Source organism: Solanum lycopersicum, chromosome 12 (assembly GCF_036512215.1).
Source record: "Solanum lycopersicum chromosome 12, SLM_r2.1".
Lineage (NCBI taxonomy): Eukaryota > Viridiplantae > Streptophyta > Magnoliopsida > Solanales > Solanaceae > Solanum > Solanum lycopersicum.
Window position 1 is genome coordinate 59,591,766 of NC_090811.1, and position 2,063 is coordinate 59,593,828.

General features: G+C 36.1%; 1 protein-coding gene across 1 annotated transcript; it reads left to right on the forward strand.

The window, feature by feature from the left end:
* The first annotated feature begins 909 nt into the window (after window positions 1–909).
* Window positions 910–1,801, forward strand: LOC101244465 (3'-5' exonuclease-like). Its single transcript, XM_004252426.5, has one exon. It carries the CDS (start codon window positions 971–973, stop codon window positions 1,622–1,624), a length of 654 nt encoding a protein of 217 aa, XP_004252474.1. The 5' UTR covers window positions 910–970; the 3' UTR covers window positions 1,625–1,801.
* The last annotated feature ends 262 nt before the right edge of the window (window positions 1,802–2,063 follow it).

A 2,063-nucleotide genomic window follows, 5' to 3' on the forward strand; every position in this document is an offset into this window, starting at 1 on the left:
CGACACTATTAAGGCAACTTTGCTCCATTTGAAATTGGCACTTAGTTTATCAGATGATTATTGGTTCCTATGGGATGGTGGTTTCATCATCCGTGTGCATCAGTGATTTTCGGTTTCAAATCCACCAACTTTATCTTTTCAAAAGGATAACTCCATCCTTAAAACTATGGCATAAATGTAACACCTCAGAAATAAGAAGTTGAGTTGAGGGATAGTTTAGACTATGTTACAGGGTTTTGGTACTAAGGATTGACCTACGAGCTGTATAAATTCGTAGAAATCATAATAGTGCGTTCGCTAGAGAAGAAGGCGATGAAGAGTTGCCGCCAGAGCTTCCTCGAAACTAAATTGATTTTGAGAGGCTTGGGGTTATATTTTGTGTGTGGGTATTTTAATTAACCGGGTGGATTTTCTTAATTAACAAGGTGGCACTTTCATTTTTGGGTAGAAATTTAATAAAGATTGGTTCGGTGGACAGGATTAAGACACACATATGTCTGTTAGTATAAAGGATATATACGCTCCACAATTTGGACGATAAGGACATTGATTTCCTAAAAGTTTAAAGATATATTGGTACTAATTTTTCACTTCGGATATATGTGAACTCCTTTTTTAACGGTAGTAATTATGTGAACCATTTAGATAATAATAAAGATAAATATAAGTCACTTTCATAACGATGAATATATCAGGCTAAATGACAAAAGTGAAAAGTATATCAAACCATATTCCCTTTATTAATAAGTATCGAGCAAAGTAAATTTTCCTTAAATGTCATTATGTTGAAATCAATGGGCTCCAAAAGATAAATATTTTTCACTAAAGCTTAGTAGTGGGATGGGTCCTTGGCCCATGGCCCAATTAACACTAGTCTTGTAGTTTTCTGTCCCTTTTTTTTCTATTTAAAAACCCCTTTACCACGAAACCCTTTCTCAAAACCCTTTACTTTCTTCACTGATCGAGAGCCATGAATCAGAGCATTGTAGCTCATCAAGTGCAAGACCATCGTTACATAAACTACGACGTTTCCTTCTATGGTGATAGTATCCTAACAACAGTTACTTGGGACCCAGAAATTGTCACTCATTGGATCACAGATGTAGAATCTGATGTGTTTTTCAGAGATGTGGTTGGACTTGACATCGAATGGCGACCCCACTACGGCCAGATACAAAACCCAGTTGCAACTCTCCAGCTCTGCGTCGGTCGCCGTTGCCTCATATTCCAACTCCTTCAGAGTCGCAACCCGATTCCACAATCCCTCATTACCTTTCTGGACACGTATACCTTTGTTGGTGTTGGAATCGAGTCTGATGTGGAAAAGCTGGAGCGAGATCACGGGGTTATTGTGAGCTTTTCTGTGGATTTAAGAGAGTTGGCTTCTACTGCGTATGAGGCGTTTGGGTTGGGGTATCAGATTAGGACAAATGCTGCTCTAAAAGAGCTGTGCAGTGTTGTTTTAGCGAAGGAGATGGTGAAGCCTGCTCATATAACAAGGAGCAGGTGGGATAATCGATATCTGAATGAAGAACAAGTGGAATATGCTTGTATTGATGCTTTTGTTTGTTTTGAGATTGAGAAACGCTTGAATGCTTCTGGTTATGGCGTTAATTGGCTGTGAGAATATACAAAAGAGACAATTTTGCATTATAATTAAGTAATAGTTATTAATCTATGCATGGAGCTTTTTAATTTTAGCTACTAAGTTGTTTGAATTTCAGATTATATTTTACCCCCTTATTTTCGTCAATGTTGCTTTCTTTTTTTGATATTTAATTTAAGATGTTTGTTTTATTTTGATGGTTTGGTTTGTTGGGAGAATTCTGCTGTACGTACTATTTCTCTGCATTATGCATGCCAGACAATTGGTGTATTTTGTCCTATTCTATCCCTTTTTAAATAAAATAAATAATTTCATTACAGTTTTTCGTGGATTGGGTTATAAGAAGGCGAGCCCTGAAATTTGTGTAGAGGATTTTTTTCAAGTATAGTGTGGTAGAAAAATAATATTTATATTAGTATTATTTTCATTTTAAAAAGAATGATTTTTTTTATTTTGT